The sequence below is a fragment of the Pipistrellus kuhlii genome, unplaced genomic scaffold, assembly GCF_014108245.1.
Source record: "Pipistrellus kuhlii isolate mPipKuh1 unplaced genomic scaffold, mPipKuh1.p scaffold_m20_p_8, whole genome shotgun sequence".
Lineage (NCBI taxonomy): Eukaryota > Metazoa > Chordata > Mammalia > Chiroptera > Vespertilionidae > Pipistrellus > Pipistrellus kuhlii.
The window spans coordinates 68,025,907-68,042,098 of NW_023425584.1; the positions used below are offsets into that span (position 1 = coordinate 68,025,907).

Here is a 16,192-nt window from a genome sequence, read left to right on the forward strand (position 1 = left end):
CCCTGCCTGCCGGTCTGGTCACCCTCAACTGCCTCCCCTCCAGCCTGGCTACCCCTCACAGCCCTCTCGCTGGCCTGGTTGCCCCACGCAGCCTGCTGTTCAGTCCTTTGGTCATCCATCACTAACCCCCCTTCCCAGTTTGTGATGGCATGAGGGTTAATTTGCGTATTACCTCTTTATTATATAGGATACAGCCTTATTTGAAAAAATGAGGACACTGAAGCTCAGATAGATTAAAAAAGTTGCAAAAAGTTATTCAATTACTAAGTTGTAGAACCAGAATCATACCCATATGAGGTAAGAACCAGAATCAAATGCATATGAGGTAAACCCATATTATTTTGGTTGTAAATAATAGAAATAGATCCTAGCTAATGTAAGCAAAAGAGGAAATTTATTGCAAAGATGTCCTGTGGCTCACAAAATGGACAAGACAAGAGGCTTCTGAGGAACAGCCTAGCAGAGTACCAGTGCTACTTTAAACGTCCACCTCAGCTGTAAAGTAAGGATAAGCCAGCATCAATCTCAACTGGCCTAGCTCTGACTTGTGACCAGGGAAGGGGAGGCCACTTTGGTTAACCAACCTAGCAAACTCTAAACAACGAGGGAAAGGCAATTCCTCATGGAAATTATAGTGCTTTCATCAAACAAAGGAAAACATATACTGAGCATTTAAAAACAGCACATTTTGCCGAAACCGGTTTGGCTCAGTGGTAGAGCGTTGGTCTGCGGACTGAAAGGTCCCAGGTTCGATTCCGGTCAAGGGCATGTACCTTGGTTGCGGGCACATACCCGGTAGGGGGTGTGCAAGAGGCAACTGGTCGATGCTTCTCTCTCATCGATGTTTCTAGCTCTCTATCTCTCTCCCTTCCTCTCTGTAAAAAATCAATTAAAAAATAAATAAATAAAAAATAAAAACAGCACATTTCCCTCAATAAACTCAAAGCTGTCCATCTCTAAATGCTTAGTGTTGGGTATTATATCACTCTACTTCTTAAATATGGTATCAAGCTAGAACACTTGTTATTTAGATGTCAGGAAGTTAAAGGGGGAGGAAGGCAATCACACGGGACAAGGATGGAGTGTTTCATATTGCACTATGATTTTATAAATTAAAATACCTCTTCTTTCTAAGCCAATATGGGATATTCTTAGTTAGGAGTGATTTGATTCTTGATTTTTCTCTGTGGTCCAATGAAAATAGAGTTAGAGTTGAGTTTGATTTCCAGTTCCAATCTGTATAATTATGAGCAGAGCATGTAACTTGAATGAGCTTCATTTTCTTTATCTATGTAATGGGATAAAACTTACCACCTCACCAGATTGTTATGAACTTTAATTGAGCATACATATAAAGCTCCCAGTAAGTGTTCTTCCCTTCATTCTCTTCTCTCAACATACTAAAATATTGTATGGTATTGGTATTTCTAATAGTCTGAATATTACATGATTCATTTCTTCTGACAGGTATAGTTGTTCTTATAGAAGAATATCCAGTCATTTCATGATGGCTTTTGCACCTCCAAAAGGCACAGATGGTCCCAAAATGCAGACAAAGATGAGTACTTGGACACCCTTAAACCATAAGCTTTTGAATGACCGGGTAAGTGACCAGAGCTATTTTATTAGTTGCATCCATGCCTGAAAGGAGGGGAAAAGTATTGCCCTGGCCAGGTAGCACAGTTGGAGCATCATCCTGATATGCCAAGGTTGTAGGTTTGATCCCCAGTCAGAGCACATACAAGAATCAACCAGTGAACATATAAATAAGTGGGACAACAAATCTCATCTCTCTCTCTTTTTCTCTCTCTCTCTCCCTCTCTTTTTCTCCCACCCTCTTACTCTCCCCCCGCCTCTTTCTTTCTCTCTAAAGAAAATAAATCATCCTAGCCAGTTTGGCTCAGTGGATAGAGCATTAGCCTGCAGACTGAAGGGTCCCAGGTTCGATTCTGGTCAAGGGTGCATGCCCGGGTTTCGGGCTTGATCTCAGTAAGAGGCATGCACGAGACAGACAATCAATGATTCTCTCTCATCATTGATGTTTCTATCTCTCTCTCTTTGGCCCCTTGAGTGTGGCTCTTCCACAAAAGACCATGGCCTGGGTGAGTCTATTTTGAAGAAGTGATGTTAGAAGAAGTTTAAGTTTAAAAAATTTGGCTCTCAAAAGAAATTTCAATCGTTGTCCTGTTGATATTTGGCTCTGTTGACTAATGAGTTTGCCGACCACTGCCCTAGTGAAACACCAAGTTCCACTTTACTCCAAGTCACTTAAAATCTTCCTTCTCTCTGTTGGGTCTGGAATTTGGTTTCTCCCAATTTGCAAGCTAATAACTTAGCCTGTTATTTATAGCATAGAAGACACTACAGTTTCACAGTAAAAGATGCAAGTCTGGGATCAGAGACAAAGAACTTTATTTCTCACGATGAAGCACGAGCATCATGTTTGTGATGGTTCTCCTTGCTTGCCTTGTCTGACAGGAGTGATGCAGAAGGCCCAGATAAATACCTCACACACCTTGGGTCTGTGTCATAGCTGAAGAACTATGAGGCCAGAGAATCCACTGCTTTTATAGTAAGCAGTAAACAAGCCTGCTCTTGATCCCAAAGGGAGAGAGTACTGAATTACTAAAGTTTTCCTTCCAATAAACCAGTGTTTCCCAAACTTCTCCCATGATCAGAATCATCTGGTGGAGTTGTTAAAATTGAGCACTAGTTAAGTATACAATTTTACCTAAGCTTAGAGTATACAATTTTACCTAAGCTTAGAGCACTAGTTAAGTATACAATTTTACCTCTATGTTCCAAAAAATTCTAGTTTAGCACTTCTTAGTTGGTATTCAGGAATCTGTATTTTAACAACTCCACCAGGTGATTCTCATCATGAGAGAAGTTTGGGAAACACTGCTATAAACAAAACTTGGAGAAATGACAGTCAGGGCCTTGCAGTCTTGATATTCCAAGACATTTAGGAGTGCGAGAGGCCCAGGGAGGAGTGTCTACCAGCACCCCTCCACCTCCATATCCAGTTCATTCTCAAGTTCTAGGAGCCTTCCTCCCAGAGCTCTTCATCCAGGCTCCTTTTCTCCATTCACATATACCTCCAGCTCCACATTCTCAGTTCACACTCTCATCACCCTTTGCCTGGTGCATTGTAATAACCCCCTAACAGTTTCACTGCCTTCGTCCCAATTTATCCATCTTCTATTTTGATCCCAGAATAATATTTCTAAAATACTAATATAATCCTATTATGTAAAACCAAATAAAAGGCCCCACTCTGAAAGGTAAATTCCAAATCCCCATGCATAGCATTGAGGACCCTTCATGAGTTGACCTCAGCCAATCTCCCAGTTCCAACCCTTGCCACAGCTTCCTCTCTTCCTATATCCAGGCCACTTGATGGGCCCCCAGGTGAGCTATCTCTCTGACAACTCCACACCTTTACATATGCTCTCCTCATTGCCTCCTGGGAGAGTCAATCAAATAACATTTTCTCTGGGAAGCCTCTTCCTGCTTACCTTTCTTTGCTCTCATCACTTTTTACTGACCAGTGTGTCAGGAGTTAAGGTTCTGTCTTTTTTCTCTGTCTCCAGTGCCTGCTGTGGTTCCTGAAACATAAAACATGGAGTCACCCTGAAAGCTCCCTCTATTGACTCTCACCTTCTTATGTCTGTATCCCTCCTTCCTTAGCCTGGATTTGACCCTTTGCCTCTCTGAACCTAACAGAAATGCTATACCAATAATTTCCCACATGACTGGAGTACCTTACCTTCTCTGGTCTTTAGTGTCCTTCTTTATGAAATGAGTAGGTTGGATCAGATGACCTTGAAGATCCCTCTCAAGTCTAGCATTCTGACTGCATGAAAGGAATTGAAAATAGATGCCAAGCCCTGACTGGTATGGGTCAGTGGTTATAGTGTTGGCCCTTGCAATGAAGGATCTTGGGTTCAATTCCCAGTCAAGAGCACTACTAGGTTGCAGGTTATATCCTGGCCTCAATCAGAGTGTGTGCAAGTGGCAACCAGTTGATGTGTCTCTCTCACATCAATGACTTTCTCTCTCTTCCCCCCCCCCCCACTTTTTCCACCCCAACTCCCTTCCAGTCTCTCTAAAAAAAAAAACACAAACACCACAAAAACCACCACAAATCAATTGAAAAAATATCCTTGGGTGATATTCATAGTTGGTGATATCGAAGTGTCCATACAATAATTTCAAGGACTTTTCTACATTTATAAAGCAGAGTACTTGTTACCAGTGATCAGTGTGTAATTTTTGAAGCCCTGTTTTTTGTGTTTTTTTTTTTTAATTTTCTTCTATTCTGTAGTAAAATGTGAAATATGTAACTACTCCAGACTAAAATAAGAGTCACAGGATTTTAACTTCATTGCAAGCTTTAAGCAGAAAGGTTGAATTCAAATTCAGATGCCTAGGAAAACAGCATTATCAACATAAACAAATGTAACAGATTTCAAAACATTTCAGGCCCTGTGAATTTTGAGAGGAGGAATGTTTTGAAAGTATATGCATTTCTTGGCCATCTAGTATTTGAATTGCAAGTAACCAACATTTCTTTTGAGTATGGTTCACAGATGTAGTATAGTACATGTTAAAGGGTATTCTGAGAGCCTAGCCAGTGTGGCTCATTGGTTGAGCATTGGCCTATGAACCAGGAGGTCACAGTTAGATTCCTGGCCAGGTCAACTCCCAATAGGGGATGTGCAAGAGGCAGCAATCAATGATTCTCATCATTGATGTTTCTATCTCTCCCTCTCCCTTCCTCTCTGAAATTAATTTTTTTAAAAAAATTGTTTTTTAAAGAAGGGTGTTCTGAGAAAAGCACCTAGTTACCATCAACCATCATTGAGGAGCTTATTCCCACACTGTAAGGATGTTACACAGTGAAATAGACTGAAATAACATAGGATTTTGATTTAACAGCAGGGTCTAAGCAATTGTGTTATAAACATTCTACGAAGAAAGAAGATCCATTTTTATATTTCCATTTTGAATTGATACTTTGTTTTCTAGTTCTTTAAGATGAAGAATATGATTGTAAATCTTTGAAATGAAGACTTGCTCCAACCAGAGACTATAAGACTCTGGCTAAGGACCTGACAATTAAATAATTTGCCCCAAATTGTATTTCTTTTTTAAAATATGTATATTTTATTGATTTTTTACAGAGAGAAGGAGAGAGGGATAGAGAGTTAGAGACATTGATGAAAGAGAATCATCGATCAGCTGCCTCTTACACACCTACTGGGGATGTGCCCGCAACCAAGGTACATGCTCTTGACCGGAATCGAACCTGGGACCTTTCAGTCCTCAGGCTGACACTCTATCCAATGAGCCAAATCAGTTTCGGCCCAAATTGTATTTCTTGTCAAGGGTAGAGTCAAACCCAGATTTCAACTCATGTAATATTCCCCTCCCCCACTTTACTCCTATTAGTTTCTACTTGGGTCTAGATGCCTTTTGATAAAGAACTGGATTTGCTTGACCCCTGCTTAGACTTGATCATTGGCCCTTTAAAGACTTATTGTTTTAGCATGAATAACATTGCTGAACAAAAAGTATTTATTTGAGCAAAAAGATTGCAATCCGATAGACACAGATTCAGGTAACAACCCAAACTGCACTCTGGAGAGACCAGGCAAAGGCAGGGTTTATTAAAAGAAGAAGGAGGAGGAGGAAGAGGAGAGCGGGGGGTGGGGAGAGGGAAGAAGAGGGGGGCCGAGTGGGGAGGGAAGGGGAAGAGGAGGAGGAGACCCCTACAAAATATAATTCTTTCCTGCAAATAAAGGATTGCTGGCTACGTTCACAGGAATTGGTTAGTTCCAACATGTAAATGAGAGAAACAGAAACTACAAGGAAAGAAGTAAAGTCTACTAGTACGTGTGTCCAAGTAGCAGTTGTTCCAAGATGTTTTCAGCTCCAGGATGCTTATAGCTCAGCCATTTTGGTAGCTTAGCAACATAAATGCAGCTCTGAGAACTGAGGCCCAAAATGTTCATAAGCCTCACTCCTTAATAGTCTTCTGGCTCTATTTTAAGAGACTCTCTTAGCGATCTTTATTTCATTTTATTTTCTCCATTATCACTTGGACCCTGCTTAGACTTGGTGGTTGGCCCTCTAAAAACTATTGTTTTAGCCTGAATAACACTTTCCACCTTCCTCCCTACTCCCTACTTCTCTTCGCCCCTTCAAGTCAGTGCCCCTTTGTTCCAAATGATCCTTTTGTCATTGGCCACCGTGATGGTCATCCCATCCTCCTTTTGAAAGGCATGTCAAACTGGAAGTCACGGCTGGGAAGACCAAGGTTCTAGGGGAAAAAAAACAAGTACAGAGTTGAACTGAATAGACGGTGTGGAACCTGTGATTTTTTAAAATCTATGAGTGTAATCCTCTTTTGCCTCTGGTTAACCTCTATAAAACTAGGAAATTGAGCAAAAATATCTCTAGGATTTCTCTGAGCACTAAAATGCTATGACTTTTGAAGCTTTTTGCTGTTATTGTTCAATTAGCAAGTGTTTTTGGAGGGCCTGCCACAGAACCTGTTGATGAGACTGTGGTTGTAATATACATGGGAAGATAAAATGAACAGAAACAACCAGAGAGCCATAGCAAACCCTGTAGAGACCAAATGGAGCATGCGCTGTACATGGACTATACGTTGGGAGGAGTTAGGTCACTGGGCATCAGAAAAGCGGTGGTGCTGACGATTTGGTTTGGGTGATAGATGACTGGTTGGATTTGGTTAGAGGGAGGAGAAGAGTTTAGGAAATATTTGAAACCAGATTTTTGAATCTTCTATATTCTATAGGTATTCTGTTTTCACTTAGAAATTCTGAGCTTATTTGAGGGTCCTAGTAGCTCAGGTGGCAGTGAATTAGCGGGGAGGAGAGGACATTCTTTTTCTTCTTTAATGTGCAAAGAAAGCCTACCTGTGATGTATGAGATTCTCCATCCAAGAGCAAAACTGACATTTCGCTGGCCTTGAGGTTGTAGTTGAACCAATTATTTCAGTCCTCATTTTGTATGCCCTTTGAAACTAGAGTTGAGAGCGTAAAAAAGGAAGGAAAGTGTGATCCATTAGAAGCATAAAGCCAGCTCCTAGTCCTCCTCTACAAAAAGGGAAGAAATAGGCCTGAGTTACTCTTCTAGTAGGAAAGTTCTTGCAGTGCCAGAGAATTTAGGAAGGGGAAAAACATTAATTCCAAGTGTTTGGGTTTTTTTTAATCATTTTTTTATTTTTCAACTAGAGGCCTGGTGTACGAAATTCATGCATAGGTAATGGGGGATGGGTGTGTCCCTCAACCCAGCATGCACCCTCTCCAATCTGGGACATTCTTCTCACAATCTAGGATTGCTGGCTCCCATTAGTTTCTACTTGGGTCTAGATTGCCCGCCTGCCTGCCTGATTGCCTCTAACTGCTTCTGCCTGCCAGCCTGATCAGCTCCTAACCACTCCCTTGCCAGCCTGACTGACTCCTAACTGCTCCCCTGCCGACCTGATTGCCCCTAACTGCCATCCCCTGCCAACCTGGTCATCCCTAACTGCCCTTCCCTGATGGCCTGGTCACTCCTAACTTCCCTCCCTTGCCAGCCTGGTCGCCCCTAACTGCCCTCCCCTGCCAACCCGATTGCCCCTAACTGCCATTCCTTGCAGGCCTGATCACTCCCAACTGCCCTCCACTGCAGGCCTGGTCACCCCTAACTGCCCTTCCTTGCCAGACTTGTCATTCCTAACTGCCCTCCCTTGCCCCCAACTGCCCTCCCTTGCAGGCCTAGTCCCTCTCAACTGCTCTCCCCTGCAGGCCATCTTGTGGTGGCCATCTTTGACCACATGGGGGCGGCCAACTTGTGTATCGGAGTGATGGTCAATTTGCCTTATTACCTTTTTATTATATAGGATTACAGTTGACATACAGTATCATATTAGTTCAAGTGTATACCCCATTGATTAGACATTATATAATTTACTAAATGTTCATCCCAATAAATCTTACACCATACATAGTTATTAGAATATTATGAACTATATTTCCTATGTGTATTTTACATGCACATGACTATTCTATAACTACCAATTGTACTTTTTAATCCCTTTACCTTTTTCATCCATCCTCCCAAACCCCCTCCCATCTGGCAACCTTGAAAATGATTCCAATTATGAAAGCTGACAGGGTGCATGTGTGGGAGTGAGAGAGACACTTACATCTGTTCATTACTTTTTCTTGTTTCCTCTCTCCATAGTTCCCTGCCAGACATTCTCACATAATTTTTCCCTTCCTCACTCATTCAAATACACATATACTACTAACTGATACTCAGAAAAACACCTCTACATCAATAGCTAAATCATTTACATATACCAATATATCCATAAGTATATTCATTGTCACTTTCATTGCCACATTCATTTAATCCATTAAACATGAGTACCTGTGATATACTATGTATAACACTCTAAACTAGAGATGGAAAGATGAATAATACATGATTTCTGTTCTAAATACTATATAACAACAAACCTATACAGTTAAACACTGAATGTAAGCACAGAGATACATACTAAGAACATGTATACTCACTAATATGTGTGTACACTGACATATAAAAATAGAGCTGCTCGTTCATAAACTTTATAAGTTCTCAAACTATTGATACTGAAATATTTGGGGAGAGGATCTCCATTTTGCTGTGTTTTCTTTGTCAGTTTTTTCATCTTTCAAATTCCAGATAAATATATATATATATATTTGTATTGATTTTTTTTTTTAAGAGAGATAAAGGGAGAAGGAGAGAAACATCAATCAGCTGCCTCCTGCACAACTCCTACTGGGGATTAAGCTTGCAACTGGGGCATGTTCCCCACTGGGAATCAAACCGGTGACCTCTCAGCGCATGGGACTATGCTCAACCAACTAAGCCACACTGGCCAGGGCTCATTCTTTTCTAACTTCTTCACTTTAAAAAGTATTACTTTTTTAGTTCTCACCCAAGGATATGTTTATTGAGTTGAAGGAGAGAGAGTAAGAGAGAGAAACATTGATAGGTTGCCTCTCATATGTGGCCAGGTAAAATTAATACTTCTTTAAGATGAATTATTCCACATGCAGAAACTGATAAAAAAGATACCTTGCCCAAACTAAAAGTAAGTAAAGTAACTTCTCAAGAATGAAATCTTTTATATTCAGTTGACACAATGAAAAGACTACTTATTTATTGATACTTTAATGCTTTCTTGTAATAGGTATTTTGAACCATGAATTATGAAAATCATTCCATTATTTTTAATTTATTGTAGGTATTTGAAGAAAGAAGAGCTCTAGTTGGAAAATGGGTAACCATTTAAAATATACTTATTTCTATATTTGAAACAGATAAAGTATATTTTTATAATATGTTATGTTATCATAGAGCCCAAAGAATTCTGTTTAGATGTAAGGTAATCAGTAATGATTGCTCATAGCCTGAGAAGTTTTTGTTTTTGTCTTTTGTTTTTTTAAATATATTTTATTGATTTTTTTACAGAGAGGAAGGGAGAGGGATAGAGAGTTAGCAACATCAATGAGAGAGAAACATCAATAAGTTGCCTCCTACACACCCCCTCCTGGGGATGTGCCCGCAACCAAGATACATGGCCTTGACCAAATTGAACCTGGGACCCTTGAGTCTGCAGGCTGACACTCTATCCACTGAACCAAACCTGTCAGGGCCTGAGAAGTTTTTTAGTGATTTATCAGTTATGGTTGCCAGGAAAATAGAAATTAAACCAGTTATTTTAATAGACATAATTAATGTTTTTAAATTTTTTATTTATTGATTTTAGAGAGGAAGAGGAAGGGAGAGAGAGAGAGAGAGAGAGAGAGAAACATCAATTTGCTGTTCTATTTATTTATGCATTCAGTGGTTGCTTCTTATATGTTCTGTCAACCTTGGCATATCGGGACGGGACGACGTGCTAACCAACTGAGCTAGGGCCCAGACATAATTACATTAAATAAACAGAACCAGTTAAACAAATGCTGGAAAACAGAAAAGACAAAAAGAGAACCCTGAGGTGCCATGGAAACAGAACTGCAGGAAGTAGCTTTTCCCAGCTTTACTGCTACCTTGGAAGTTCAGAAGAAGGGCTCTGTGGGGCTGGGACCAGTCCTACAGGGGACCCAGATTTATGAGGAATAATGTAGATAGCAACCACCTGGTTCCTCTATATCTGAGGAAGTGTGATGGTCCTGGGAGTGTGGGAAAAATTAGACCCTGGAATTAAGTGCTGCTGTCAGGGTCAAGAGTTTGGATGCTAGATTTTAAATTATGGGTAGAGCAAGGAAACAAAGGAGTAAGCCTCTTCCACCTTAGTTTCCCTCTAGTACCCTCTTCCCCATTGTCAACATTCAACACTTCTCTCTGTCTTCCTCTCTCTCAAGTAAAGATTTTTAAAAAATACCCATAATTTAAAATCTAGCTGAATTTTTCTCATTCTATAAATGTTTTTAAATAGCTTTGCATCTGTTACCAACAACTAAAAAGAGACTTATAAAGAATGACTATTTTTACACCAGCTATTGCTCCACTTACTAGTAGTGGAAATCCCTAAATTAATATAACCAGGGCTAAAGTTCACCCAATATTTGATGTGGCTGAACAGCTTCTCTATGTTTTGATTGGTTGGTAGTATTGCTAATTATTAAATATTTTTACTATCACCCTGTATAAGGTCTTCAAACATTTTAAAAGATCTTATGTATTCTTTCTTTTACCATAACTAATAGAAATATACAAATAATAATGCAAATATTACTAATTATCTAACTTCTCCAATAGACTTATGCATGGCGGGCAAACATGGTTCTATCATGCTCTTTGTTATACATTCCTTGATACTACCAAATGAATAAATGATACTCATTACTTTTTCTCTTTTGTCCAAAAACAAACTTATTTTTTAAATTTATGATATCATGTAGATTTTTTGTTTGTGTATTTCATGAACAACATAAGAGATTGATAACCTAGAAAATATATTTTCCAAAAAAAGAAACTAAAGATAGCAATTTTTCTTTTTACTTAGCATAAATTTGGATTTTTATGGAAACGATCAAGTATTGGTTTTAAAGCTCAAACTAGTCTTTAAAAGTCATTTTTGAAAACAATCTGGACATGTGAGCTAAGATGTAATATGAATTCTATTTAATGATAGACAATCCAAGAGTATTTTTCTATTTGGCTATACAATGTCATTTTTGTTCACACATTTACACATGGTCCTGATGTTCTGTACAGTAACAAACAAAATAATTAAAAGAAACTTAAAAGCTCTTACACTTTTACCATTCCATGTTACTACTTAATCGCTTATCACAAATCTCACCTTTTAATCCATTAGAAAAGACAATTGCCTCTCAACAGAAAATAACAGCAGAAGTATTTTAGTTGAAAAGAAAGATAACCCTGGCTGGTTTGGCTCAGTGGATAGGGTGTTGGTCTGGGGACTGAAGGGTCCCAGGTTCAGTTCTGGTCAAGGGCCCATGCTTGGGTTGCAGGCTCCATCCCCAGTAGGGGTATGATGATCAATGATTCTCTCTCATCTTTGATGTTTCTCTCTTTCTCTCCCTTCTTCTCTGAAATCAATAAAAATATTTTTTAAAAGAAAAGAAAGCATCTCACATTTTTCTCAGCTTCTATGTTGTTAACAGAAATAATAATAATAATATAAAGAATTTGAAAACAGTAGATTGCTTTTAACTTGCTGGAAACAAACAATCACAGTTAAAATTCAAAAGAGAAACAGGAAAATATTTTGTAAACTGCATGCTAGATAAAGATTAATATCTGGGAGACATAAAGAGTTCCTAGAATCAGTAAGAAAAGTACAAATACTCATATATAATGTCAATAGAACAATGAGAAATATATAAAAATATACAAATGGCCAATGAACATAAAAGATGCTCTATTCCACTAAAATCAGAGAAATACAAATTAAACAGTGAGATTCCCAATTCCTCCCTTTGTCTATGTGGCAGCAGCAATTAAAGAGACAGATTAACATCCAAAGTAAGGTTCCTTGGTGAATGGGAGAATATGCTGAAAACCATTGGAGGGAATATAAAAATGGTAAAGACGTTTACAAGACAGTTTGACACTGTCTGTTCAATTTTTAAATGCGAATATCCTTTGAGCCTGTAATTCCACTGCCATTTCACTGTACTAGAGAAATGTCCACATGGGGCCTGAAAAGGCACGTTGTAGGATATTGCAGGTTTTTTGTTTTGTCCTGTTTTTGTATCAGAAATAATCTAAATGGTATTGGCAGTAAAATGAGCAAACAGATCATCGCATATCCATCCTACCACGAACGAATGAGAAGATAATATGCTCTGGAGCTCATTACAGATCAGGATACTATGGCTATCTTTTGTTTGATTTTTAAATGTCTCTGTAGACGAACGGGTATATTCTACTTTATCTAACTGCGTCCTTATGGATGGGTATATGTGTAGGTAACTGCATAGACGTGCACAAGCATCAAACTGTGAACAGTAGTCATTTCCGGGGAATGGAGTGAGCGAGAATTGACAAGGAGGAATGGTTAAATAGAATTTTCATGTTTGATTATATTCATACCTAGCTGAAATTTTAAAAATAAGAATGTATTCCTACTTGAATTGTGAACTTGAGTTTTTGACAATAGGACTCAGAAACTCACATGAACATAACCAATAAGCAAAAAAATAACAAGCCTCCTTTTTTATCCTATCTCTCACGCCCCGTGAACTTTGCCTTGCCATTGTGTCAGATAAATGGACCGTCATCTCTAGCAACTGTCCTCACTTCCTGAAGCTGCAGCAAGTATACACTCATAGTACTCCCAACTCCTCTGAAAATAGTACCGTGTTTCTCTGAAAATACGACCTAGGGCATGGAAAGATAAGACATCCCCTGAAAATAAGACCTAGTGCAACTTTGGGAGAAAAAAATTAATATAAGACACTGTCTTATTTTCGGGGAAACAGGGTAGTTGGGAGTATTATGAATTTTTCACAATTCTTTTGAGTCAAGAAAGCCCCTAAAAAAGGTATTAAGCCCTAGCTAGTTTGGTTCAGTGGATGGAGCATTGGCCTGCAGACTGAAGAGTCCTGGGTTCCATTCCAGTCAAGGGTACATGCCCAGGTTTCGGGTTCCATCCCCAGTTGGGGGCAAGCAGGAGGTAGCCAATCAGATTCTCTCTCATCATTAATGTTTCTATGTCTCTCTCCATCTCCCTTCCCCTCTGAAATCAATTAAATATATATATATATATTTTAAAAGGCATTAAATAATTATAAAATAAATATAAACATAATTTAACATAACAATATAATATAATATGACAAATGAACATGAAGTGAAATACCATAAATGGTCCCAGGTGCTCCCCAATCTCACACATTGGATCGATGGCTGCAATATTACTTGAAAGATGATGCAATAGATGTGGGAGCTTATTGAATTCCTGTACAGTTAACTCTACCACAGATTATTTACTTTTTGGATTATTCCTAGCGCCTTTTAAATGCCAAAGGGATTTTCCCCAACTGTTAAGCATTCTTCTGAGTCATCACTTTCAATTGGTAGGAGTTCAAGGAATGCAAATTCGTTTTGTATTAGCCTACACAAACACAATTAGAAAGGAAGCTTCCTTGAGGCAAAGAACACCTATCACAGCCAAATTTAAATTGCCTTTGACCATTGTCATCAGGGAAATGGGAATCCAAAGTAATTGTCTTTTTAGCCTCTAAAAAATAATGTTTTATTGCTATTTCTTATAGAGTTCATAATAATTTATAATCCTAATGTTCTTTTTTATATTCATTTTAAATCACTCCAATTTGCCCCCCCCTTTTTTTTTGGTGGATATAAATGAAAGTTGATGAGAAAATCTCAGCCATTCTCAATATATTTCCCATACTTATCAATGTGCCAACATGGTAAATTTATGCTTTTTAATTTGTTACACATATTTTCTTTTTACATGGATTAACCCACATACTTATTATTTTTAACTTTACTATGCTAGTTTATTATAATATCTGCCATACAATGAGTCAGGCACTTTTTTAGGAACTTTATACATATACAAGTAGTCCGGTGCACGAAATTTGTGCAGGGCAGTTGCGGAGGGAGTCCCTCAGCCCAGCCTGCACCCTCTTGCAATGCAGAACTCCTCTGGTAATGTTCAACTGCTGGTTTAGGCCTGGTTTCTGGGCCTAAACCAGCAGTCAGACAGCCCTTTCACAATCCAGGACTGCCTGCATGCCTGATCACTCCTAACCACTCTGCCTGCCTGCCTAATTGTCCTTAACCACTCTGCCTGCCTACCTGATTGCTCCTAACCACTCTGCCTGCTTGCCTGATCTCCCCTAACTGCTCACCTGCCTGCCTGATAGCCCCAACTGCTGGCTTGCCTGATCACCTCTAACTATCTCTGCCTTGGCCCTCGCCACCATGGCTTTATCTGGAAGGATATCCAGAATGACATCTGGAAGGTCGTTTAGCTGTCTGGTCTAATTAGCACATTACACTTTTATTATTATAGATTATATTATTTATTCCTCTCAACAACTCTACAATGTAGATATAGTTATTCTTAGTGTATAAAAGAAGAAATTGAGGCTGAGAGAGGTTGTTAGTGGTAGAACTGGGATTAAGTAATTTATTTCTAATGAGTATTAGAAATAACAGAATATTGTAAGAGAGACTCCCAGTGGTCTCATTCTCAAACTCACCATCAACATAAAGCCACTCTTTCTTTTATCCATTTACAGGTTGCTTAGCTGATCCCCCACTGTTAGTCATTTTGGGTTATTTCTGATTTCCTACAGTGATGATAATATCTCATGAAAATTGTTTTGTAACCATATTCATCCTATGTCCTCATGAAGCTCATCGCATTGCCTGAAAGTAATTTAAAGAAATAAATTCCAATTTTCATTTTGTCTCTCTAAGATAAAAATCACAGAGAATCCAGTTCAAAACACTAGATCTCTTGCCTTTATTCCTCAGTTCTCTTACACTCTAAAACTGCTATCAAGGCAATGACAGTCTAAACCCTCAAACTCCCTGCAAGCCAGAACTCCAAAGCTCTTCTTGTCTCTTTCTACCTCCCTTGGCTATTCATATAGATCAGTGCATCCCCCTGGGCCTGGTTCTGACCCTGACCCTCCACATTCTTTTCTGGTTTCTCTAAATTCATTCCAATAATCCATCCCAGAAAGAAAGAAGTTAGAGATAGGATTGTGCAGAAACAGGGATAGGACAAATCAGGAAACACACATGAATACATTTTACTCACTTATTTGTAAATTACAGTTTTTGGTGTTTTTATTCATTTTAGAGGTTTTTTTCCCCCTCTTGAATTATAGTCTTCCAAGTGAGATTTGTGAGACATCAAGTAGATCTGTGATAGTGAATAGTTGTAATCAAGAAGTATCCCTACTGATTTAAAAAAAAAATACATTGTAACACTGGCCGGTAATCTCAGTGGTTAGAGCGTCGAACTATGCACCAAAGGGTCAAAGGGTCAATTCTTGGTCAAGGGCATGAACCTGGGTTGCAGGTTCTATCCCTAGTCTGGGTGCATGTAGGAGGCAACCAATGTATCTCTTTAACATCTTTCCTCTCTCTCTCTCTCTCTCTCTCTCTCTCTCTCTCTCTCTCTCTCTCCTCTCTCTCTTTCTCTCTTCCTCTCCCCTCCCTCCCACTCTCTCTAAATAAAAATCAATGGAAAAATATCCTCAGGTAAGGATGAACAACAACAAAAATACATTGTATGACTATAATAAAGTTGACTATAAGGCTTGGACCAAATACATTTTTTGCTTAATACTCATATGCCTTGTTAGGTAGTCAGTATATAACTAAAGTTCATTACAAAATTTGGATTACTTTATAATAGCTGTAATAAGTATCCACATGTGAAGTGAAATCGCATACAAAATACAAGTAGCCCCAAATGTCCCTGTTTTCTCTAATGGGCAAAAGAAGTGAAGATTTAAACTCCGGAAAAGTGGCTCATTCAGCAGGGAGGTGATCCTATAGGGCCTTTCTTTGGGTTTTAGCCAACCCTCACGTTCTTATCTTAGCTCAGCCACTGATCTTGGAACTGATGTAGGGTTATCTCTGGGGGAAATTGGGAAGTAAC

The 16,192-nt window shown here is 39.0% G+C and overlaps 1 protein-coding gene across 6 annotated transcripts in view; it reads left to right on the forward strand.

Annotated features, from left to right (window-relative positions):
- Positions 1–16,192, forward strand: part of FBXO16 (F-box protein 16) — a 50,603-nt gene that overhangs the window by 5,166 nt on the left and 29,245 nt on the right. For 5 of the 6 annotated variants that reach the window (XM_036424033.2, XM_045576650.1, XM_036424035.2 and 2 more), the window contains exons 2-3: positions 1,468–1,603; positions 9,314–9,349. In XM_036424033.2, coding sequence (XP_036279926.1) covers positions 1,505–1,603; positions 9,314–9,349 — 135 coding nt within the window. In that variant the 5' untranslated portion in view covers positions 1,468–1,504. The remainder of the gene's footprint in view (positions 1–1,467; positions 1,604–9,313; positions 9,350–16,192) is intronic. The other variant, XM_045576649.1, reaches the window with a different exon arrangement.